The sequence below is a fragment of the Caenorhabditis remanei genome, chromosome IV, assembly GCF_010183535.1.
Source record: "Caenorhabditis remanei strain PX506 chromosome IV, whole genome shotgun sequence".
NCBI lineage: Eukaryota > Metazoa > Nematoda > Chromadorea > Rhabditida > Rhabditidae > Caenorhabditis > Caenorhabditis remanei.
In genome coordinates, this window is record NC_071331.1 from 7,759,913 (window position 1) to 7,782,338 (window position 22,426).

A 22,426-nucleotide genomic window follows, 5' to 3' on the forward strand; every position below is an offset into this window, starting at 1 on the left:
TTTTTATTCCAAACATGAAAATAGAAATAGTGCAATACTAAGTCAGGTTCATCTGAACGAGAAAAGTAAGTTTGATGAAATGTTCCAATAGTGCCATCATCTCTCACTATATCATAACACCAGTCGTTCGGAGGTGAGTATGATGATGGTCGATGGAGCGATCTGAAATCTCTTTTTCAACCTAGTTTATCTTGAAGTTTCTTACATTTGCATTGGTCTCTTTTCATTTTCAGCATGTTCCCTAACATCGAGATCCTTTGTTATTATCTGGAAGGCTTCTTCAATATCATCTTCAATTGCCTTCCCTTCCATTGATCGTCGAATAGAAATATACTCAAGTTGTGGATTGGATCCGTTCAGCCAACATTTCAACAGAGTATTGATATCGTGAAGAGTCAAATTGGATTCATCCAAAACGAGCACTCGATAGCTTGAATTCAGTATAGATTTCAGTGTTATCCAATGAGTATGAGATAATATCACTGAGGGAATGTCGATTCCTTTGTGATATTCAAAATCAGGGGTACTCATTTTCAAATCCAAATCAAAGTGATCAGTCACTTTGATATTATCCAGAATAAACAATAAGGTCGGGGCAGTTATATCATCTGTTGTATCAATATCAAGATCTACAACTGATGATTGTAATGTACTCAACCATTTCACAATTGACATTGTCAACTGATCGCTCTGTTGATTTATTTCGAAACTTGCGATCGGTGCTCTGAATATCACTGAAATATGTTCCGCCATTCTTCTCATTGTTTTAAAAAGCTCATCATTTGGAAATACCAGATAATGAAATGCTTTCGGACCGTGAAGAGCTGAATCAATGTATGATGGAAACTGATTTCCATCGATTGCTCTAGAGGTATGATTTAATTCATCATCAAATTCGTGTTCGAAGTCTAGAATCCATTGCAGACCTGGATCGTTTGGAAATTTCAAACAGATTTGTGATTCTTTGCTGAAATTCACATGAATATCAGGTTGATTCCAGTTGACGAGTGAGACGAGGGCCTTTGTTCGTTTCGAGAGAAGAGAGAAATCGATTCTGGAGAAAAGATATTATAGAATATGATTCCTTAAATACAAACTTACATCTCGAATACTTTCAGATATTGAATACAATTCAAAAGAGGTAGAGTAGGAAGACGGAGAAGAGGGAAGCGTGACATTTTTGGTTCTTTTTTTTTTTGAACGGAATCAATAATTGCTACGGGGACAGAGAGAGAGAGAGAAGAGAAGGCTTACCTAATAGTAAACAGTAATCTACATAGGATGAGGAGAGGAGAGTTCTGTATTAGAACAAACAGTCTGTCATCAGGAATTCTTGCTCCTGGCTATAAACATATAATAGGTTGGAACACAATTGTCATTCACTCCCTTGAACTCAGAGAAAGAGAGTCAACTGATTCCTGTCTGAACTGGAACTGTAGCCACAGGAAGTGTCTCTTTCATCGCTGTATCGAACTCCGTTTTGTTGATTTTCGCACTTACATCTATTCCAACAAGGCAACTGTTTGACATAATAGTAAGACTCTGTCGTTTGACCGCGAACTGAGATTCGAAACAACCCATGGCCCTACTCCATCCTCACTCACACTCCCACTCTTTCCACCTTACCCTCGCCCAGTGGGCAACCTGCCCTAACAATAAGTGAGGGCGATTTACCTAAAATATAGCCAAATTTCCGGCAAGTCGCGCAACCCTTGCTTAAAATTCCCTGAAATCAGTCCAAATTATTTTGTTCGTTTATATGTAACTGTGTTGCAGAAAACCCCGGGTGGATGCATTCATTTGAAAATTAGGAAGGTATGTATATATTTTAATAAGGAGTGCCTAACTTGCCAAATCGGACGCGGCGGTTCGTTGCCTCTGCCCACAATGGAGCCGGAGGTGGCGACAGCGAGCAGCTGGCGTTTCGCGGGTTTCTATACAATTTTGATTTGAAATTTCAGATTTTGAGATCCAGAAGACGTCGTTTTTGAAATTGAAGCAAATTTCAAGTCTTTTGAACTAAGATTAAAAGAAAGTGATTCAGAAAAGACTGCTCATTGGATGAAAAGTTTGAAAAAATAGACCTATAGTTTTGTAACTTTTCGTGATAAATTTGATCTAAAGCTGCGGTTTCCCAGCTTTTTGTGATAACGGATGGAAATTTCGATGTTTATTTTTGAATCAAATGCTTTTCCAGTTCTCTCTTCACTTATTTTCTGAATTCTCAATCATTCCCGTCATTAGGAAATTTTAAGACTTTGGACATCAAACTCACCGTCCTCCAAGAGCCGTTGCTTCTCTCTCTCTCTCTCTCTTCCCCGCCAGCTCCTTTGTAGCCTTCCCCTCTATCGAGAGCTTGAATAAAGATAGGATTGAACACAATGCACAGTTACCCCGGACATTCCAGCCAAGTTCACTCCGATTTCCACTGCTGATTGCGTTGCTCCTGACGCCAAGGTTAAGGTCGGATACTTCATGATTTTCTCATTCTTTTTCGCTCAATGACCACTTTCTGCTTCAACTTCTCGTCGATGGCCCTCTCTCTGAAATAATATTTTCCTTCTCCTAGTGTTACAAAAATATATTACGGTGTTGGTTCACCCTTAACCCCCTCCAATATTATCGAGTCCTCCTTGGCCTCTTTTTCTTTTGAGATTTCAAATAGACGCAATGGGTTGGTCATTACTTTGTCGATGGCGAATGAGTCTCCTAGAAGAGTATTTATTTGCGAACTGATTTTCATAGGAAATAACAAGTTCAATAAGTAGAGCACGTGAACTAGGGTGCTAGACCAGGTTTCTATATCTCACGAATATACAAATCTCGTACAATTTTTTGTCCAATTTCTGAAAACCCGAAACTTGTGACTTTCCCTTACTCTATAAATTTGATCATATATATTTTCAGCGCTCGAAATACGTGCAGAATCAATTCAGTTTGCTACTCTTTACCAATCGGATAATAAGATGATTGTTGAAAGAAAAAGGCCAATCGGCAGAAATCACATTAACTGTTCAAAACGGCTTTATTGACTCTCATTCGGGAGCTCGGAATTATCAATTTTTTATCATTATTGTGAAAAAGTTCATACGAAAGTCAGTTAATTATGAGAAAATCTTTTAAGAAACCAAAACTCGAATTGCAAAGAACAGCGACGATTCTTCAATAATAAGGAGGGGAGCATCGGTTTGGAAAATAAAACTTGAAATATCTGACTTTTTCTGAAGATACCATTCACTGAAGTTTTCGATGTAGGTCTTACAAGTGAAAGAATTCCATCCCAAATTATTTTGTACGTTTATAACTGTGTTGCGGAAAGTGTTTAACATGGGTGCCTGCATTCTAGGATAGTCGAAAAATTGGAAGATATATATTTTCCTCATTACTCCAATTAGGAACTTAAATGTGTTCGGAAGTATTTGGTATTTCAGTCAAATCTTTATTAAATCTTATTGTTCCACACATGGAAATAGAAATAGTGAACCTTACTATGTTCATCGGAATTGGACTCATCCGAACGAGCAAAGTAAGTTTGATGAAATGTTCCAATGGTTCCATCCTCTCTTACTATATCATAACATACCACGTTGGATAGTTGGTATGTTGCCTTTTTATGGAGCACTCTGAAATGTCTCTTGTTAATCTTGTTTCTCTGAAAGTTTCTTACATTTGCATTGGTTTCCTCCCATCCACCACATTCTCCCTAAAATCAAGATCCTTTGTTATTATCTGGAAAGCTTCTTCAACGTTCTCTTCCATTGTCGTCGCTTTTATACATCGGTCAATAGCAATATACTCAAGTTGTGGATTGGATCCGTTCAGCCAGTGTTTTAAAAAGCTATTTATGCCGTGAAGAGTCAAACTGGGAGCGCCCATAATCATAACACGACAAGTTGAATTCAGAATAAATTTCAGATTTATCCAATGACAGAGGGATAATATCACTGTGGGTACGTCTATTGGTTTGGTGTATTCGAAATCAGGAGTATTCATTTTCGAATGCAAACTAAAGTGATCAGTCATTTTGATATTATCCAGAATAAACAACAATGTTGGGACAGAAGTTGATACCTCATTGTTGATATGAACATCCACAACTGATGATTGTAATGTACAGAACCATTTTACAATTGACATTGTCGATGGATCGTTCTGTTGATGTATACCGAAACTTGGGTTCGGTGTTCTGAATATCATTGAAACATGCTCCACCATTTTTTGCATTGTTTCAAAGTGCTCATCATTTGGAAATGTCAGATAATGAAATGCTTTCGGACCGTGGAGAGCAGAATTTATGTATGACGGAAACTGATTTCCATCGATTTCTCTAGAGGTGTGATTCAATTCATCATCAAATTCGTTTTCGAAGTCTAGAATCCATTCCAGACCTGGATCGTTTGGAAATTTCAGACAGATTTGTGAATCTTCGATAAAATTTAAATGAATATCAGGTTGATTCCAGTTGACAAGTGAGGCGAGGGCCTTTGTTCGTTTCGAGAGAAGAGAGAAATCGATTCTGAAGAAAAAGTAATGGATAGTAATCTTGAATACAAACTTACATCTCGAATACTTTCAGATATTGAATACAATTCAAAAAAGGTAAAGTAGGAAGACGGAGAAGGGGGAAACGTGACATTTTTGGTTCTTTTTTTTTTTGAACGGAATCAATAATTCCTAAGGGGACAGAGAGAGAGAGAAGGGAAGACTGGCCTAATAGTGTACAGTAATCTACATAGGATGAGGAGGAGAGGAGACTTGTGTATTAGAACAAATAGTCTGTCCCCAGGAATCCTTGCTCCTGAATATAAACATAGGATAACTGTAGCTACAGAAAGTATCTTTTTCTTTCGTGATACTGTCACTGCATGGTTCATTGAGAGAGTTTTGTTGAAAAATGGCAAGGAAATAACTCAAAAATTTAATTTATCATTCAGTAATCACGATTCTCAATGTTTCATTTGTGTTTTTGTGTTTTTGTGACGGGCAATGTCATAAAGGTGTTTTGGGTACTGTTTGCTCATTTTTCCTCTAGTTTGGTGTTTCTAAAATTTCATTTATATTAATATCTTGTCAGAGCCGAAAGTATTAATGCTCAACATTTTCTGAATTATATATGTAGACAAAAACCAAAACAAAAATCAATGACGAAAATCATCTTCGATGTAGATCGAACTGTTTGACGTACAGTACCGCTGAAAAAGTTATGAATATTTGATCTTTTGGATTTTTTCTTGTTTCAAATTAGTCTCATTAACCTGAAATTGTTTGGGGAAAGATTCATTGTAAAGAAAACAGTATTTATGTTTCCGAAGACTGCGAAAATTTGAGAATTAATTTTATTTCCATGACGGGTGCTTCAAAAATATTTGATGAAAACATATTGCTGGTATAAATATTTGGAGTCTTGAACTTCAAGCATCTGTAAAACTTGTATTTTTTGTAGAAAATAGTATCGATGTTCGCCAAACAACTCATAAACGGGTGAAAGACAACTATGTAACTATTTCATTGTTTGGAGTCCTCCGATTTTCAAACCCTTGTGAATAGTCTGAACCGTATCCCGGTGTCTTCATTATTCCAATTAGGAATTGAAATTTTTTGGAAATGTATAGTATTTCAAATATGGTCGAATCTTTATTAAATCTTTTTATTCCAAACATGCAAATAGAAATAGTGAAACTTAAAGTCAGGGACATCCGAACGATTATAGTAAGTTTGATGAAATGTTCCAATGGTGACATCATCTCTCACTATATTATGAATTCAATTTTATCTGTGCATGGGAAGACCGCGCCGCACTCGCGCGGCGGCCACGCCCACTCCCATTTTAACGCTGCGTTCCATTTTTGAACACTGCCGCAAGAAATGGGCGTGGCCGCTGCGCGAGTGCGGCGCGGTCTTCCCATGCACAGAAAAAATTGAATTCATAATATCATAACACCAGTCGTTTGGAGGTGAGTATGATGATGGTCGATGGAGCGATCTGAAAAGTTTCATCCTTTTTGAAATATATTTTCTAGATTTTTCTTACATTGATATTCGCATCGGTCTCTTTTCGTTTTCCTCATGCTCCCTGACCTCGAGATCCTTTGTTATTATCTGGAAGGCTTCTTTAATATCTTCTTCGATTGCATTACCTTTCATTGATCGTCGAATAGAAATATACTCAAGTTTTGGATTGGATCCGTTCAGCCAGTGTTTTAAGAAGCTATTGATATCATGAAGAGTCAAATTGGATTCATTTAAAACGAGCACTCGACTGCTTGAATTCAATATAGATTGCAGTGTTATCCACTGAGAATGACAAAATATTACTGAGGGAATGTCGATTGCTTTGTTATATTCGAAACCAGGGGTACTCATTTTCAAATCCAAATCAAAGTGATCAGTCACTTTGATATTATCTAGAATACACAACAAAGTGGGAGCAGTTATATCATCTGTTGTATCAATATTAAAATCTACAACTGATGATTGTAATGTACAGAACCATTTTACAATTGACATTGTTGATGAATCGTTCTGTTGATGTATACCGAAACTTGTGATCGGTGTTCTGAATATCATTGAAACATGCTCCACCATTTTTCGCATTGTTTCAAAATGTTCATCATTTGGAAAAATCAGATGGTGAAATGCTTTCGGACCGTGGAGAACTGAATCTATGTATGATGGAAACTGGTTTCCATCGATTGCTCTAGTTGTATACAATTCATCATCCAATTCGTTTTCGAATCCAAACTAAAGTGATCAGTCACTTTGATATTATCTAGAATACACAACAAAGTGGGAGCAGTTATATCATCTGTTGTATCAATATCAAGATCTACAACTGATGGTTGTAATGTACTCAACCATTTCACAATTGACATTGTCAACTGATCATTTAGTCGGTTAGTTGAAAGACTCGTGATCGGTGTTCTGAATATCACTGAAACATGTTCCGCCATTTTTTGCATTGTTTCAAAATTGTCATCATTTGGAAATGTGAGATAATGAAATGCTTTCGGACCGTGGAGAGCTGAATCAATGTATGATGGAAACTGATTTCCATCGATCACTCTAGTGTTATGATCCAATTCATCATCCAATTCAACACGGAAGTCTAAGATCCATTGCAGACCTGGATCGTTTGGAAATTTCAGACAAAGTTTCGAGTTTTCATAGAAATTCGCATGAATATCTGGATGATTCCAGTTGACAAGTGAGACGAGGGCCTTTGTTCGTTTTGAGAGAAGAGAGAAATCGATTCTGGAAATAGTTTGGGGAATAACTATCTTGAATACAAACTTACATCTCGAATACTTTCAGATATTGAATACAATTCAAAAGAGGTAGATTAGGAAGACGGAGAAGAGGGAAGCGTGACATTTTTATTCTTTTTTTGAACGCAATCAATAATTCCTGAGGGCGCAGAGAGAGAGAAGGTAAGGCTGACCGTATAGTGAAGAACAGTAATCCACAATGAGGAGAGGAGACTTGTGCATTAGAACAAACAGTCTGTCAACAGGAATTCTTGCTCCTGGCTATTATATCGAAATTTTGTGTAGATTCTGATTCCGACAAGAAACCATGCGTGTTCGACCTGCATCAACCTGAACTGTCGGAAAAACCATTTTTCATTTTGAGCCTGTTGTCTTCCGACACCGGAAAATCACAATTTACGAATCAATCAGTCTCCAAATTTTGACCTCAAGTACTTGAAGAGCTGACCAAAAAGAATTTGTCAGAAAAAAGATAGGTAGTAAAACTCAAACAATTTTATTAAATATTTTTATTCCAAACATGGAAATAGAAATAGTGAAACTTAAAGTCAGGGACATCCGAACGGTGAAAGTAAGTTTGATGAAATGTTCCAATGGTTCAAAAGAGGAAGAGTAGGAAGACGGAGAAGAGGGAAGCGTGACATTTTGGTTCTTTTTTTGAACGGAATCAATAATTCCTAAGGGGTCAGAGAGAGAGAGAGACAAGGGCAGACTGGCCTAATAGTTTATGGTAATCTACAGAATGAGGAGAGGAGACTTGTGTATTAGAACAAACAGTCTGTCACCAGGAATTCTTGCTCCTGGCTATAAACATATAATAGGTTGGAACACAATTGTCATTCACTCCCTTGAACTCAGAGAAAGAGAGTCAACTGATTCCCGTCTGAACTGGAACTGTAGCCACAGGAAGCTTCTTTTTCATCGCTGTATCGTACTCCGTTTTGTTGATTTTCGCACTTCCATCTATTCCAACAAGGCAACTGTTTGACATAATAGTAAGACTCTGTCGTTTGACCGCGAACTGAGATTCGAAACAACCCATGGCCCTACTCTCCATCCTCACTCGCACTCCCACTTTTTCCACCTCACCCTCGCCAATTTGAAAAATTAGGGAGATATATCTTTTCCTCATTATTCAAATTCGGAAATGTTTTCGGAAGTGTTAAGTATTTCAAATAGAGTCAAATAAAGTGTCGTCGTCGTGATAATGCTCAAACGGTTTAGAAACCAACAGTTCTTAACTGCGATGCGGAAAGTGTTTTACCTGGGTGGATGCATTCAAGGATAGCCGAAATACTAGGAAGATATATTCATATTTCCTCATTACTCCAATTCGGAACTGAAATATTCTTAGAAATGTTTAGTATTTCAGTCAAATCTTTATTAAATCTTATTATTCCAGACATGCAAATAGAAATAGTGAAGCTTAATATAGCCATCGGAATTGGAGTCATCCGAACGATCATAGTAAGTTTGATGAAATGTTCCAATGGTTCCATCATCTCTTACTATATCATAACATAGCGAATTGGATAGTTGGTATGTTGCCTTTTTATGGAGCACTCTGAAATCTCTTTTTTAATCTAGTTTTTTTTGGAATTTTCTTACATTTGCATTGGTCTCCTCTCATCCACCACATTCTCCCTAACATCAAGATCCTTTGTTATTATCTGGAAGACTTCTTCAACATTCTCTTCCATTATCTTTATTGATCGTCGAATAGAAATATACTCAAGTTGTGGATTGGATCCTTTCAACCAACATTTCAGCAGAGTATTGATATCGTGAAGAGTCAAATAGGATTCTTCCAGAACGAGCACTCGATTGCATGAATTCAGTATAAATTTCAGTGTTATCCAATGGGAATGAGATAATATCAACGTGGGAATGTCGATTGCTTGGTTATATTCAAAATCTGGGGTGTTCACTTCCAAGTTCAAACTAAAGTTATCAGTCATTTTGATATTATCTAGAATAAACAATAAGGTGGGGGCAGTTATATCATCTATTTTAATATGAAAATCCACAACTGATGGTTGCAACGTACAGAACCATTTTACAATTGACATTGTCGATGGATCGCTCTGTTGATGTATTTCGAAACTTGCTATCGGTGTTCTGAATATTTTTGAGATATGTTCCGCCATTTTCCGCATTGTTTCGAAGTTGTCATCATTTGGAAATGTGAGATAATGAAATGCTTTCGGACCGTGGAGAGCTGAAGCAATGTATGATGGAAACTGATTTCCATCGATTGCTCTAGTTGTATGATTCAATTCATCATTAAACTCGTTTTCGAAGTCCAGAATCCATTCCAGACCTGGATCGTTTGGAAATTTCAGACAGATTTGTGAATCTTCGATGAAATATAAATGAATATCAGGTTGATTCCAGTTGACGAGTGAGACAAGGGTCTTTGTTCGTTTCGAGAGAAGAGAGAAATCGATTCTGGAGAAATAGAAATAGTTTGGGTAATAACTACCTTGAATACAAACTTACATTTCGAATACTTTCAGATATTGAATACAATTCAAAAGAGGTAAGGTAGGAAGACGGAGAAGAGGGAAACGTGACATTTTTGGTTCTTTTTTTGAACGGAATCAATAATTCCTACGGGGGACAGAGGGACAGAGGGACAGAGAGGAACAGGGAGACTGACCTAATAATGAACAGTAATCTACATAGGATGAGAAGAGAATAGTTTTGTATTAGAACAAACAGTCTGTCAGTAGGAATTCTTGCTCCTGGCTATTATATCGAAATTTTGTGTAGATTCTGATTCCGACAAGAAACCATGCGTGTTCGACCTGCATCAACCTGAACTGTCGGAAAAACCATTTTTCATTTTGAGCCTGTTGTCTTCCGACACCGGAAAATCACAATTTACGAATCAATCAGTCTCCAAATTTTGACCTCAAGTACTTGAAGAGCTGACCAAAAAGAATTTGTCAGAAAAAAGATAGGTAGTAAAACTCAAACAATTTTATTAAATATTTTTATTCCAAACATGGAAATAGAAATAGTGAAACTTAAAGTCAGGGACATCCGAACGGTGAAAGTACAGTAGCGAGCATAGGTGAGGGCAGATTCATACTTTCATGTGTAACTCAGCTGAATCGTGTCCGTTTTGAATAAACTTTTTTGAAAGATTGCTGAAATATCCAGTAACAAGAAAATAAGTTTTTTGTAAAAGTTTCAGTTCTGATTTTTTTCAATAATTGATTTTTCCTGATCGTGATTTGAAAATTCGAAAAAAAAACTTTTTATTTTTCTCTTGGAGTTATTTAGTTTTTAATGTCAAAATAATGGAAAATGCTCAGATAAACAAAAAATTATGTTGAAATAACTTCTGAAACCCTGAGCATCGTGCCAGAGCTCCAGAAGTCAAAAGTGGCGTCCTCAGGAAAACCATCATAACTCATCAAAAAATGCTCCAAATTAGCCAAAACATGTACCAAAAGACGTGTTTTGAGTTCTTCTACAGACCAACATCAAAAAATCAAGATTTTAGAAAAAATAATTTTTCAAATTTTTTTCACTCAAAATTTTTTCATTCCAATTTTTTCCTGGATTTCCGATATTTTCTGGCAATAAAACAAACAAAAAACACAAACATGTGTTTTAATATTTGTGATAAAGCACTTTGCATGCAGTATTTGAAACGTATGTCCGTTTTATAGCCAGAAAATATCGGAAATCCAGGAAAAAATTGGAATGAAAAAATTTTGGCTGAAAAAAATTTGAAAAATTATTTTTTCTAAAATCTTGATTTTTTGATGTTGGTCTGTAGAAGAACTCAAAACACGTCTTTTGGTACATGTTTTGGCTAATTTGGAGCATTTTTTGATGAGTTATGATAGTTTTCCTGAGGACGTTACTTTTGACTTCTGGAGCTCTGGCACGATGCTCAGGGTTTCAGAAGTTATTTAAACATAATTTTTTGTTTATCTGAGCATTTTCCATCATTTTGACATTAAAAACTAAATAACTCCAAGAGAAAAATAAAAAGTTTTTTTTCGAATTTTCAAATCACGATCAGGAAAAATCAATTATTGAAAAAAATCAGAACTGAAACTTTTACAAAAAACTTATTTTCTTGTTACTGGATATTTCAGCAATCTTTCAAAAAAAAGTTTATTCAAAACGGACATGATTCAGCTGAGTTACACATGAAAGTATGAATCTGCCCTCACCTATGCTCGCTACTGTAAGTTTGATGAAATGTTCCAATGGTTCCATCATCTCTCACTATATCATAACACCAGTCGTTTGGAGGTGAGTATGATGATGGTCGATGGAGCGATCTGAAAAGTTTCATCCTTTTTGAAATATATTTTCTAGATTTTTCTTACATTGATATTCGCATCGGTCTCTTTTCGTTTTCCTCATGCTCCCTGACCTCGAGATCCTTTGTTATTATCTGGAAGGCTTCTTCAATATCTTCTTCGATTGCCTTCCCTTTCATTGATCGTCGAATAGCAATATACTCAAGTTGTGGATTGGATCCGTTCAGCCAGTGCATTAAGAAGCTATTGATATCCCAAAAAGTCAAATTGGATTCTTCCAGAACGAGCACTCGACTGCTTGAATTCAGTATAGATTTCAGTGTTATCCACTGAGAATGAGATAATATAACTGAGGGAATGTCGATTGCTTTGGTGTATTCGAAATCTGGGGTATTCATTTTCAATTCCCAACTAAAGTTATCAGTCATTTTGATATTATCTAGAATAAACAATAAGGTGGGGGCAGTTATATCATCTATTTTAATATGAAAATCCACAACTGATGGTTGCAACGTACAGAACCATTTTACAATTGACATTGTCGATGGATCGCTCTGTTGATGTATTTCGAAACTTGCGATCGGTGTTCGGAATATCGCTGAAACATGTTCCGCCATTTTCCGCATTGTTTCGAAGTTGTCATCATTTGGAAATGTCAGATAATGAAATGCTTTCGGACCGTGGAGAGCTGAAGCAATGTATGATGGAAACTGATTTCCATCGATTGCTCTAGTTGTATGATTCAATTCATCATTAAACTCGTTTTCGAAGTCCAGAATCCATTCCAGACCTGGATCGTTTGGAAATTTCAGACAGATTTGTGAATCTTCGTTGAAATTTAAATGAATATCAGGTTGATTCCAGTTGACGAGTGAGACAAGGGTCTTTGTTCGTTTCGAGAGAAGAGAGAAATCGATTCTGGAGAAATAGAAATAGTTTGGGTAATAACTACCTTGAATACAAACTTACATTTCGAATACTTTCAGATATTGAATACAATTCAAAAGAGGTAAGGTAGGAAGACGGAGAAGAGGGAAACGTGACATTTTTGGTTCTTTTTTTGAACGGAATCAATAATTCCTAAGGGGTCAGAGGAAGAGAGAAGGGAAGACTGGCCTAATAGTGAACAGTAGTCTACATACGATGAGGAGAGAATGGTTGTGTATTAGAACAAACAGTCTGTCATCAGGAATTCTTGCTCCTGGCTATAAACATATGATAGGTTGGAACACAATTGTCATTTACTCCCTTGAACTCAGAGAAAGAGAGTCAACCGATTCCTGTCTGAACTGGAACTGTAGCCACAGGAAGTGTCTCTTTCATCGCTGTATCATACTCCTTTTGTTAATTTTCGCACTTCCATCTGTTTCAACAAGGGTTTTCTTTTTTTGATTTGGCGATGTGGAGCCGATGATTGTTATCACTCATAGCTGTTCCAAAGGTTTGCACGTGCCTTTTTTCCTTATCATTTAAATTATCTATGACAAAAACTGAAAAACATCATAACTTTATCTTTGAGATAGGCTGAACTGTTCGACAGTGATCTTCCCCTCTTGCGCCAACTCTTCGACAGGTTGTTTCATTTCGTATGTTTGAGGCGCTGGCCACGTCTGGATACAAATGAATTTAGATAGGATGGGAAATATTTGACAATTACCGTTCTCACTCGGGTCAGACCCATTGCGACGGACAATCCCATGTCAACTGCGACAACTCCCGTTGCAAGGGACTTCTTCTTCTTGACCGTTCTATTTCGGCTCTGGTCTCTCCGCCCTTTTTCTTTTATTTCTGCTCTCTCCTACTTCACACTGAAACTATTGTTCATCATATGAACTTTTGGCTCTACCGTCCGATCGAGGTTCTTTGAAATTATCGAGGTCCTTTGAAATTATCGAGGTCCTTTGAAAATAACGAGGTCCTTTGAAATTATCGAGGTCCTTTGAAAATATCAAGGGCCTTTGAAAATATCGAGGTCCTTTGAAAATATCGAGGTCCCTTCAAAGTACAGGGGTCCTTTGAAAATATCGAGGTCCTTTGAATGTTATTTGCAAAATTTTTTTCTGTACACAGTTTTTTTTTTTGAGTTGAATTTCGTTATTACATCTTCTGTACTGAAATCATTAATTTCAAACATTCAATCATCAATTTGAATGAAACGGGCCAGATGGTCGCTGGGAGTGGCAGATGGTCAAACGGCAAAATGCAACAGCGAAAGAATGAAGCAGATGTTAAATTTGGTACCACGAACATGGCGGCTTTTCCAGTTCCTCTTTCGAGCATTCCAAATATCCATATTGTAGGCCGGCGCAGCATATGGCCCCGATGGTATTTAGCCTTATACATAGCACTTTCGTCTATTTCAACAATAGTTCCTTAACACAAAATTAAGTTGTTCATTGCTTTTCGTAAACACAAACCTGGTCCTCCGAGCATAATGTTTTTGTTCATTCCTGCTTCTCTTTCCCACCACTGCTGTGTCATGTCCCGAAACCATTCGTGGTAATCAGAAATGGTGTTTTCAGATGTTTCGAAGTACGCAGCGGAGTCCTTCGCTGTTTTTGTCGGATTTTCGATCCAATCAGCTGCGATGTACAATACTTTTTGGAGCGGAATACGGAGACCTTCGAAAAATGAGTTTTCTCTGAAAGGAAGTAATAATGTTAATAAAACAACAAAAGTATCACCTGATCGATACTTTACTGGACATCCCGTCGCTTTTGCATGTTGAGCAGCGCCAGACTAGCATATCATTTTTTTTACTGGAATCCTTGACCAGAGACATGTACTGGCTACACCAGTCCTGTTCACACTCGCGTTCGTTTGCGAGCAATCCATACCTGGAATAAAAAATTGAAAAATATTTTGCGAGACATAATGAATAGTGTGATAATTAAACTCACGTCGCCACAAACTCAAGGGCTTTCTCTGTAGTTGTTGGATGATCCATTTCTCCGATGTACTCTTCTAAGTTTCTAGTAGTCAACTCCGCTAGATTGAGAAGACTGTTTGGTCCTGTGACCAAACTTGGGTCTACAATTGTAACTCTCGACTTCTGAACTCTTTTCCATCTGTAATAAAAGCAAAGACTTTCTACAAAACGGTTTACAAAGCAGATAAAATTACCTGGAAAGAGTTCCATTGCTCCACTCTACAGTAAGCAATTGATGCGGAAGAAGAAAAATCAGAATGAAACAGAAAATCATTTTGCCTTCACAATGATTTTTCACCCGCTGTGCCAGCGCTTTTATACTTGATCACCATCTGCTATGAATCGAAAATTTAACATCTGCTTCATTCTTTCGCTGTTGCATTTTGCCGTTTGACCATCTGCCACTCCCAGCGACCATCTGGCCCGTTTCATTCAAATTGATGATTGAATGTTTGAAATTAATGATTTCAGTACAGAAGATGTAATAACGAAATTCAACTCAAAAAAAAAAACTGTGTACAGAAAAAAATTTTGCAAATAACATTCAAAGGACCTCGATATTTTCAAAGGACCCCTGTACTTTGAAGGGACCTCGATATTTTCAAAGGACCTCGATATTTTCAAAGGCCCTTGATATTTTCAAAGGACCTCGATAATTTCAAAGGACCTCGTTATTTTCAAAGGACCTCGATAATTTCAAAGGACCTCGATAATTTCAAAGAACCTCGATCGGACGGTAGAGCCGAACTTTTTTTTAGAAATTTCTCACGTGGTCATGCTTCCGTCGGGGCTCAATATCGCTCCTTTCTTGCTCATCTTGGTGGTATGAGCAGCAGAAAAGAGGTTTAATGGGTATCTCCCGTTCAAAGATTCATTGTAAAGAAAACAGTATTTATGCGTCCGATGATTGCGGGAACTCGAGAAATAATTTTATTTCCATGACGGGTGCATCAAAAAATATTTGATGAAAACAATTCGGTGATACTGATATTTGGAGTCTTGAACTTCAAGCATCTGTAAAACTTGTATTCTTATAGAAAACCGTATCGAAATTTGCCAAACAACTTATAAATGGGTGAAAGACAAGTATGTAACTATTTCATAGTTTGGAGTCCTCCAATTATCAAACCCTTGTGAATAGTCTGAACCGTATCCCGGTGTCTTCATTATTCCAATTAGGAATTGAAATGTTTTTGGAAATGTATGGTATTTCAAATATGGTCGAATCTTTATTAAATCTTTTTATTCCAAACATGCAAATAGAAATAGTGAAACTTAAAGTCAGATTCATCTGAACGAGAATAGTAAGTTTGATGAAATGTTCCAATAGTGCCATCATCTCTCACTATATCATAACACAAGTCGTTTGGAAGTGAGTATGTTAACTTCCGATAGACCACTCTGAAATCTCTTTTTTAATCTAGTTTATCTTGAAGTTTCTTACATTTGCATTGTTCTCTTTTCATTTTCCACATGTTCCCTAATCTCGAGATCCTTTGTTATTATCCGAAAGGCTTCATCAATATCATTTTCAATTGCCTTTCCTTTCATTGATCGTCGAACAGAACAATACTCAAGTTGTGGATTAGATCCTTTCAGCCAACATTTCAACAGAGTATTGATATCGTGAAGAGTCAAATTGGATTCATCCAAAACGAGCACTCGATAGCTTGAATTCAGTATAGAATCCAGTGTTATCCAATGAGAATGAGATAATATAACTGAGGGAATGTCGATTCCTTTGTGATATTCGAAATCAGGGGTATTCATTTTCAAATCTAAATCAAAGTGATCTGTCATTTTGATATTATCCAGAATAAACAATAAGGTGGGGGCAGTTATATCATCTGTTGTATCAATATCAAGATCTACAACTGATGGTTGTATTTTACTCAACCATTTCACAATTGACATTGTCAACTGATCATTTAGTCGGTGAGTTGAAAGACTTGCGATCGGTGTTCTGAATATCACTGAAACATGTTCCGCCATTTTTCGCATTGTTTCAAAGTGCTCATCATTTGGAAATGTGAGATAATGAAATGCTTTCGGACCGTGAAGAGCTGAATCAATGTATGATGGAAACTGATTTCCATCGATTTCTCTAGAGGTATGATCTAATTCATCATCCAATTCAACACGGAAGTCTAAGATCCATTGCAGACCTGGATCGTTTGGAAATTTCAGACAAAGTTTCGAGTTTTCATAGAAATTCGCATGAATATCTGGATGATTCCAGTTGACAAGTGAGACGAGGGCCTTTGTTCGTTTTGAGAGAAGAGAGAAATCGATTCTGGAAAAAAAAGAAAGTTTCGGGAATAACTATCTTGAATACAAACTTACATTTCGAATACTTTCAGATATTGAATACAATCCAAAAGAGGTAGAGTAGGAAGACGGAGAAGAGGGAAGCGTGACATTTTTGGTTCTTTTTTTGAACGGAATCAATAATTCCTACGGGGACAGAGAGAGAAGGGAAGACTGATCTAATAGTGAACAGTAATCTACATACGATGAGGAGAGAATGGTTGTGTATTAGAACAAACAGTCTGCCCCCAGGCATTCTTGCTCCTGGCTATAAACATATAATAGGTTGGAACACAATTGTCATTTACTCCCTTGAACTTAGAGAAAGAGAGTCAACCGATTCCCGTCTGAACTGGAACTGTAGCCACAGGAAGTGTCTCTTTCATCGCTGTATCGTACTCTTTTTGTTAATTTTCGCACTTCCATCTATTCCAACAAGGCAACTGTTTGACATAATAGTTAGACTCTGCCGTTTGACCGCGAACTGAGATTCGAAACAACCCATGGCCCTACTCCATCCTCACTCGCACTCCCACTTTTTCCACCTCACCCTCGCCAATTTGAAAAATTAGGGAGATATATCTTTTCCTCATTATTCAAATTCGGAAATGTTTTCGGAAGTGTTAAGTATTTCAAATAGAGTCAAATAAAGTGTCGTCGTCGTGATAATGCTCAAACGGTTTAGAAACCAACAGTTCTTAATTGCGATGCGGAAAGTGTTTTACCTGGATGGATGCATTCAAGGATAGCCGAAGTACTAGGAAGATATATTCATATTTTCCTCATTACTCCAATTCGGAACTGAAATGTTCTTAGAAGTGTTTAGTATTTCAGTCAAATCTTTATTAAATCTTTTTATTCCAAACATGAAAATAGAAAAAATGAAGCTTAAAGTCTGGGACATCCGAACGATTATAGAAAGTTTGATGAAATGTTCCAATGGTGCCATCATCTCTCACTATATCATAACACAAGTCGTTTGGAAGTGAGTATGATGATTTTCGATGGAGCGAACTGAAATCTTTTTTTGAATTAGAAATTCTGTAATTTTCTTACATTACTTACATTCTTACTTGCATCGGTCTCCTCCCATCCTCCTCATGCTCCTTAACATTGAGATCCTTTGTTATTATCTGGAAGGCTTCTTCAATATCATCTTCAATTGCCTTCCCTTCCATTAATCGTCGAATAGAAATATACTCAAGTTGTGGATTGAATCCTTTCAGCCAGTGTTTTAAGAAGCTATTAATGTCGCAAAAAGTCAAATTCGATTCACCCAAAACGATCACTCGACTGCTTGAATTCAGTATAGATTTCAGTGTTACCCCCTGAGAATGAGATAATATCAGCGTGGGAATGTCGATTGCTTTTGTGTATTCAAAATCAGGGGTATTCATTTTCAATTCCCAACTAAAGTAGTCAGTCACTTTGATATTATCCATAATAAATAATAAAGTGGGAGCAGTTATATCATCTGTTGTATCGATATCAAGATCCACAACTGATGGCTGCAATGTACTCAACCATTTCACAATTGACATGGTCAATTGATCGCTCTGTTGATTTATTTCAAAACTTGCAATCGGTGTTCTGAATATCACTGAAATATGTTCAGCCATTTTTCGCATTGTTTCAAAGTGCTCATCATTTGTTTGGAAAAATCCGATGGTGAAATACTTTCGGACCATGGATATCTGAATCATTGTATGATGGAAACTGATTTCCATCGATTGCTCTTGGGGTGTGATTCAATTCATCATCAAATTCGCTTTCGAAGTCTAGAATCCATTCCAGATCTGGATCGTTTGGAAATTTCAGACAGATTTGTGAATTTTCATAGAAATTCGCATGAATATCTAGTTGATTCCAGTTGACGAGTGAGATGAGGGCCCTTGTTCGTTTCGATAGAAGAGAGAAATCGATTCTGAAAATAGTTTGGGGAATAACTACCTTGAATACAAACTTACATTTCGAATACTTTCAGATATTGAATACAATTCAAAAGGGGTAGAGTAGGAAGACGGAGAAGAGGGAAGCGTGACATTTTTGGTTCTTTTTTTGAACGGAATCAATAATTCCTAGGGGGACAGAGAGAGAGAAGGGAAGACTGGCCTAATAGTGAACAGTAATCTACATAGGATGAGGAGATAATGGTTGTTTATTAGAACAAACAGTCTGTCACCAGGAATTTTCCCATGAAAAATTAATTTATTATTCAGGCATCAGGATTGCTCAAAAATTCTAGTCTTCAAGATTTATTATATCCGTGAACGAAATAGATGTTTGCACTGCCCAAAATCCATGGATAGAGGAATGCTGTAGCAAAGATGATGAGATTTTCAGGTTTTTTCTACCATGTTTGTAGTGTTCAAATCGATTTTTGTTGTTTACTATCGAATTTATTGAAAAAAAAATGAAATGGAATGCATCTTTCTAGACTACCTGAAATAGGAAAAATTGTTCAAGTTTCACAGTTTCAGGGAATAGTTAGAGCATCTATCAATTCATGAATAACGCTTCCTTCAACGATATGAACTTGCTTAAAAACTATAAAATAGCTAATTGACCACAAAATGCTGTTTCAGACATTCGAGAATTACATGAAATTGGAAAACTTTTTATGACGCACTCTCCGAGTCGATCGAGCATCGATCAACAGACCATGTTCACCCGAAAAAAGTTGACCATCTCCGATTTGTCAATCCTTTTGATCAGAAATAGTATCAAGCGTTTTCAGCAGAACGGAGTACTTTTTGGCCAGGTCCGTCACCTGTGTACCTAGAAAAATAAAAAATCGATATTTTTCGAAAATTTTTCCTGAAATAGTTAGCTATGAAATCTCAACGGGAAATTAATGTAGACACTATTTCAAGCATTTTTTGTGTTCAGAACAAAATTCCAGCTCAACACCTTCATAGTGAAAATTTTGAAAATTCATGAAATTTTCGGGTTTTTTTCATGAAACTGTTTTTATCTCGGCAGTGACCCGAGAAGACAGCGTTTTTTATTTAATATTCGAAATCTACATAAAATTTGGTATCGGAAACATGTTGTCCCTACTCGTAACTCGGGGACCAAAGAACGGTTTTTGAGGGAAGAATGAGAAAAACTTGGATTTTAGTTTTCGAGGTCCTCCGGTAAATCATTTTTGATGTTCCAAAACAAAGGTTTTAAAAATTTTTTTATTCAGTCATGTCATTTTATTTTATTCCCAACACGATTTTCGATCACACCACAAAAATTTTTTCGAAAAAATGGAATTTTTTGAATTTTTGAAATTTTTTCCTGAAATGAAACATTCGAACTGAAATATGAAGGATAACATTATAAAATTAGGAGGATATGGTTGAAACCTAATTTAGGTTTATGAAAAAACTTATTTCCATCATCGGGTCATCTGCAACGTACGCTTTCAGGGTGAAATTTGGCGAAATGTTCAACTACGGTAGTTGATGCAAAGGAACTTTGTACTTGCAACGTTGTTTGGCAAAGGACTGTGTTGAAAATGACAGAAACCATAAGAAAACCGCAAATATTGAGTAATATAGCGAGAATTTCGAAAAAAAAATTGAAAAAAAAGAGACTCATACATGTTCAATGGTCTGACCTTTTTTGGAAGTCAGAAAAGGTTTTTTTGTCAATTTTTTTCGAAAGTCTCGCTAAATTACTCAATTTTTGCGGTTTTCTTATGTTTTCTGTCATTTTCAACACAGTCCTTTGCCAAACAACGTTGCAAGTACAAAGTTCCTTTGCATCAACCCTGAAAGCGTACGTTGCAGATGACCCGATGATGGAAATAAATTTTTTCATAAACCTAAATTAGGTTTCAACCATATCCTCCTAATTTTATATTGTTATCCTTCATATTTCAGTTCGAATGTTTCATTTCAGGAAAAAATTTCAAAAATTCAAAAAATTCCATTTTTTCGAAAAAATTTTTGTGGTGTGATCGAAAATCGTGTTGGGAATAAAATAAAATGACATGACTGAATAAAAAAATTTTTAAAACCTTTGTTTTGGAACATCAAAAATGATTTACCGGAGGACCTCGAAAACTAAAATCCAAGTTTTTCTCATTCTTCCCTCAAAAACCGTTCTTTGGTCCCCGAGTTACGAGTAGGGACAACATGTTTCCGATACCAAATTTTATGTAGATTTCGAATATTAAATAAAAAACGCTGTCTTCTCGGGTCACTGCCGAGATAAAAACAGTTTCATGAAAAAAACCCGAAAATTTCATGAATTTTCAAAATTTTCACTATGAAGGTGTTGAGCTGGAATTTTGTTCTGAACACAAAAAATGCTTGAAATAGTGTCTACATTAATTTCCCGTTGAGATTTCATAGCTAACTATTTCAGGAAAAATTTTCGAAAAATATCGATTTTTTATTTTTCTAGGTACACAGGTGACGGACCTGGCCAAAAAGTACTCCGTTCTGCTGAAAACGCTTGATACTATTTCTGATCAAAAGGATTGACAAATCGGAGATGGTCAACTTTTTTCGGGTGAACATGGGTGATCGAACGAGTCAGAGAGTGCGTCTTATTCACTAGTCAAAACTTCTTACAGAATCGGAAAAAATATGAAAATTAGGAAAAAAGAGTAAAATAAACATTTCAAAACATGCTACTTTAGATTCGAAGATGCGTAGTACCAGTGTGTGCTCACCGATAATCACTTTCCGGTAATTCACCGGTAATATTTTATCGATAATTTTCCGGTAAATTTACCAGTAAATTTTGGGTAAAATTTACCGAAAAGTTCGAGAAATTCACACTGCGTAGTACTCAATTGACTAACATATATAATAGAATCACATAATTCCTTGAACTGAACACTATCTGTTTGAATTTTGAGCAATGTCAATCGATAGAAACAGTAAAATGTTTTATCTTCCACTGTTTCTGTGAGTCATGAAAAAACACATTGTTCACCGAATAATCATTAACTTCTATCATCTCGCTAGAGTGATCTAAACTGTTTTTGCTTCAACTTGTTTCACATTCGGGTATCAAAATTCTTATTCTAAAACTATCATCTAACTCTATTATTGTACACATATCAATCAACATATCTGAACAAATAGATGCAGTAAATAGTCAAAATTATTATCAAAGTTTTTCCGTTTCTATTTTAGCAGAACTGTACAAATTTTTTCTAAGCTAATTGTTGTCTTTCTTTACAATTGTCTTTTTAAGTGTGTTTCTAATACTAATCGTTAGTACAATTGTTTTTCTATTCAATACCGGTTTTCATATCGATAAGATATTATAAATGTTTTAAAACTGTTTCCAGATTCGATAGAGTATCACTACACTTTCAGTTTTTCCTGTTTCTAATAGTCTTCATATTAGCACAATACTTATACATATTCATTGCAATTAACACATAAGAATTTACCAATTTTCTGAAATCGATATTCCTTTATTTCAACTCTCCATGAAACACTTCACACCATTCAGGCCATTGGAGGAGCGCAGTTCCATTCACGTGTTTCAAATTTATCTGATTCAAGGAGTTTGTAAATAAGTATGTGTTAGTGGAACAACACTGTGTATAAGGTTAACTAATGAAAATTATTTTAAACTCCTGGTTCGGCCGAGTTGGAGACTTCATGCTGAAATTGAAGAATATTTTC

At 36.2% G+C, this 22,426-nt stretch overlaps 6 protein-coding genes across 6 annotated transcripts; all 6 read right to left on the reverse strand.

The window, feature by feature from the left end:
- Positions 1-2,584: 2,584 nt before the first annotated feature.
- On the reverse strand, positions 2,585-4,636 carry GCK72_012774 (uncharacterized protein; the record flags this gene model as incomplete). Its single annotated transcript, XM_053729388.1, has 4 exons — positions 2,585-2,709; positions 3,490-3,623; positions 3,668-4,516; positions 4,560-4,636. 4 exons carry the CDS (start codon positions 4,634-4,636, stop codon positions 2,585-2,587), a joined length of 1,185 nt encoding a protein of 394 aa, XP_053584160.1.
- Positions 4,637-6,027: 1,391 nt separating this feature from the next.
- On the reverse strand, positions 6,028-6,507 carry GCK72_012775 (uncharacterized protein; the record flags this gene model as incomplete). The annotated part of the gene is made up of 1 exon (XM_053729389.1): positions 6,028-6,507. The coding sequence occupies one exon, from the start codon at positions 6,505-6,507 to the stop codon at positions 6,028-6,030; it is 480 nt and encodes a 159-aa protein (XP_053584161.1).
- Positions 6,508-6,662: 155 nt separating this feature from the next.
- Positions 6,663-7,371, reverse strand: GCK72_012776 (uncharacterized protein; the record flags this gene model as incomplete). The annotated part of the gene is made up of 2 exons (XM_053729390.1): positions 6,663-7,251; positions 7,295-7,371. The coding sequence occupies 2 exons, from the start codon at positions 7,369-7,371 to the stop codon at positions 6,663-6,665; spliced, it is 666 nt and encodes a 221-aa protein (XP_053584162.1).
- A 1,277-nt stretch (positions 7,372-8,648) lies between these two features.
- Positions 8,649-12,597, reverse strand: GCK72_012777 (uncharacterized protein; the record flags this gene model as incomplete). Its single annotated transcript, XM_053729391.1, has 5 exons — positions 8,649-8,829; positions 8,874-9,713; positions 11,459-11,569; positions 11,618-12,469; positions 12,521-12,597. 5 exons carry the CDS (start codon positions 12,595-12,597, stop codon positions 8,649-8,651), a joined length of 2,061 nt encoding a protein of 686 aa, XP_053584163.1.
- A 462-nt stretch (positions 12,598-13,059) lies between these two features.
- GCK72_012778 (uncharacterized protein) lies at positions 13,060-16,900 on the reverse strand (the record flags this gene model as incomplete). The annotated part of the gene is made up of 7 exons (XM_053729392.1): positions 13,060-13,161; positions 13,793-13,923; positions 13,969-14,192; positions 14,236-14,388; positions 14,452-14,619; positions 15,925-16,773; positions 16,824-16,900. The coding sequence occupies 7 exons, from the start codon at positions 16,898-16,900 to the stop codon at positions 13,060-13,062; spliced, it is 1,704 nt and encodes a 567-aa protein (XP_053584164.1).
- A 948-nt stretch (positions 16,901-17,848) lies between these two features.
- Positions 17,849-18,490, reverse strand: GCK72_012779 (uncharacterized protein; the record flags this gene model as incomplete). The annotated part of the gene is made up of 1 exon (XM_053729393.1): positions 17,849-18,490. The coding sequence occupies one exon, from the start codon at positions 18,488-18,490 to the stop codon at positions 17,849-17,851; it is 642 nt and encodes a 213-aa protein (XP_053584165.1).
- Between the last annotated feature and the right edge of the window lie 3,936 nt (positions 18,491-22,426).